The sequence below is a fragment of the Mytilus trossulus genome, chromosome 4 (assembly GCF_036588685.1).
Source record: "Mytilus trossulus isolate FHL-02 chromosome 4, PNRI_Mtr1.1.1.hap1, whole genome shotgun sequence".
NCBI classification, from domain to species: Eukaryota; Metazoa; Mollusca; class Bivalvia; order Mytilida; family Mytilidae; genus Mytilus; species Mytilus trossulus.
Genome location: NC_086376.1, coordinates 4,370,573 through 4,373,729, shown reverse-complemented (window position 1 = coordinate 4,373,729; position 3,157 = coordinate 4,370,573). Strand labels below are relative to the sequence as shown.

The 3,157-nt window shown below is 32.1% G+C and overlaps 1 protein-coding gene across 1 annotated transcript; it reads right to left on the bottom strand.

Moving 5' to 3' along the window:
- Positions 1-681: 681 nt before the first annotated feature.
- LOC134714391 (uncharacterized) lies at positions 682-1,896 on the bottom strand. The gene has a single exon (XM_063575633.1). The coding sequence runs from the start codon at positions 1,894-1,896 to the stop codon at positions 682-684; it is 1,215 nt and encodes a 404-aa protein (XP_063431703.1).
- Between the last annotated feature and the right edge of the window lie 1,261 nt (positions 1,897-3,157).

Below are 3,157 nucleotides of genomic sequence, written 5' to 3'. Positions count from 1 at the left end.
CAGTAGAATAGTGTATTTACATCCACAAGTGCAAAAGTTTAAAATTCTGTACACAGGTAATAACGTATTCAAATGTCCATTTAAAATAGTTAAAATTTAAAAAAACATATTATCTGTAAAATCATAGAATTTATCTTGTTTTTATATCACACAGCGATCGACAAACTCACAATAGACTATAAGCATTAAGCCTTCTAACATGCACAGCATAGCAATAGTCTCTAGAGATTACTTCAATTGTTCGAAGAAATTTCTTGTCATTTGGCAATAAGTTTTGCTGAACGAGGCACTGACAGTCAATAATTAGTTGGCATATTATTTGTCTATTAGTAAACTGACTTTTCCATTTTTCCTGACCAACTTTAGATATAATAAGGTTCTTCAGTATTTGAAATTGTGATTTTCTTATATCAATAAATGCCAAACATCTAGTAAGTACATGGAGAAGAGTCTCATCTTCCAATCTGCATATAGGGCAAGTTGGATCCAGCTCAGACTGATTGAATTTCACTTTATGGATCTGTAGAGTATATGTTCCTGTTACCATTCGAGCTTTTGTTACTGCCTGTTTAACTTGTTTAACAGAGTTAGTAATGGTATCCCATATATTATGTGTTTTTCCTATTTCCATAATGTCAAATGCGAGTTTATTCAAAGTTGTTTTTAAATTGCAGTCCTCTCTTAATTTAGAAGTCCAATATGAATTGATTGATGTTCTGACAATTTTTTCCAATCTAGTTTATTGAAATGGCCGTTCATTATTTCACTGAATGAAGTCAGTTGGTACATAGTGAGTACGTCTTGTATTTTAACAAAGAAGCTAGTTGGTTTTCCACTTATATGTTGTCTACGAGCTATTTCTTTGATAGATATGTTATCACTCATAGCAATCGAATGTAAGAGACTTAACTGTCTTTTGTGGATTTCTGCGGCAATTGGAATAGCGCCAACTAAGAGATATACTGCTGAGGTAGCTGGTCTATTTGGCAAGGATTGGAGGTGTTTTAGTGTGCTTAGATGGAGGCTGCAGTGTGAGACCATGTCCTTGTTTTGAATGTGTATAGTTTCAAGTCCATACAATAATCTTGGGATGACATATATTTGGTAAATTTTGACGGAGGTTCTAGGATTTAGTCCATTTGTTCCATGGACTCCACTTTTAATCAATGAGTATAAAGTTCTCCTAGCCAATGTTATTCTTTCGTCAACATTAATTTTACTGTCATCAGAAGTAGTTCTCTTCAGACTAAGGTCTGTGGTGTCAGAATTGATATCTATATCATTTTGTCCAAGTTTAAGACTGTCTAAATTATTATGGAAGTTCTCTGATTTTTGCTTAGTAATATTCTTGATAATGGTATTACTCTTTACAGGATGTATTTGAAATTTATGGTCTCCAGCATATGTATACACGGTGTCCAACATTTCTTGCATTTCTGTATGATCATATGAGAGTAAGACGATATCGTCAGCACATGTAGGGCATCCTGCATAGGTGTTCCCAATCGATATACCAATTCCATGTTTTTCTAGATTGCATAGTAGTTCATTAATATATTGTTTATAGAGATGAGTTGACAATACTCCTCCTTGTCTTACGCCCTGTTCAATCAGAAAGCTAAAGCTTTGATCTCTTTGCCATTTCACAGTAGATGTTATATCCTCATATAGATCTTCGATTATGTCCCAGAACTGAATATCCATGCCAAGAAAATACATTTTGTCCAATAATATTTGATGGTTAACAACATCGAATGCTTTTTGGCTATCAAGAGTCGAGATAAAAAGTGATTTATTCTTTCCTGAAATTTCAGAGCACACTTCAGATATAATAAGTGAGGCCATATTTGGGGAGAGCCCTTCAGTAAATCCAAACTGCATATTAGTTTGATTCATTTTGCGTATTTTAGCTTTTTCTATAAGTACATATTCAAAAACTTTCTAATGCGTTCAGCTTTTGATACGCCCCTGCGGCTCATTTAAATTGTGAAATAAAACTCACTAAATAATTTAGATATAAATCTTTTATCCATACACAATAAAAAATATTACTGTAACTGCATGAAGTAAGACACAATTATATTGTTACCATCCGATAACGGTGCATGACAAATACAAGACACATTGTAAGTTATGTATTGTACCACTTAGCTTATGGAAAAGGGGCATGTTATTTCTATCGCGGAATAGTGGTTATTTTTTTAACAATTTTACTTCAATCGAATTAAAATTGTTTTTTGAATAGCAATACAGTTTCTTAAAAGATAATTATGATATAATTATATACCCTCCGCACCCGATCCTTTCGTGTGTTACGTTTAAAATATTCATAGAATATAAGATTATCTTATTAGTTGATCATTTGATAGAGTAAAAGGTATACATAAATTTTAAAAAGTTAAGAACTGACACAAAGACGAATATAAATACATGTAGGCCAGTATGATTTCCCATTCAGTGTGTAACGTTCTGAACATGCATGAAATCTTTGCCACTGGACGTTAAGCAAGCAACCAAAAAGCAATCAACCTATGCAGTTTGACTCAATAAGATTTTCAAAATCTTACACAGGAATATGTTAAATCTGGATTTATTTTATGAAAGTCTACATTAAAATGCATCTGACATATATAATAATGTTTCTTTATTGTAGCGATAAATCAACAAAACGTCACGTTATTTGTTTCTAAAATTAAAATGCGGGACTACAATGACGGTTTCTTTTACACCTATAATCGATTAAACTTTAAAAAATAAATTTCCAAATCGGCAATAAAAAAAAATATTAGACGAATAAAGTTTTGAAGTAAATCATAGATTGCATGTTTATCAAGGAAAATAAGGACCTTTACACAGGTCATTATTTTATGCCTTGGAGCATATTTCATTGAAACATAGTATCGTCCGGGTTGATTCTGAAACAGAATGACCTGACGTTCTGAAAGAAAATAACTCCATATAGGTATATAATGCTGGATAACTATTGTTGTTTCAAGAATGTCATTGTTTGAAGTAATATAATTGATTTGAGACGAGGATCTGCCATCATTATGATAAAAAGTTTGATTGCTCTTCATGTCAGGGTGGATAATCATGTTGTTTGTCTTTATAAACTTTTTAAATTTTGCATCATGGCTGTTATTCCTATCATTTAGAT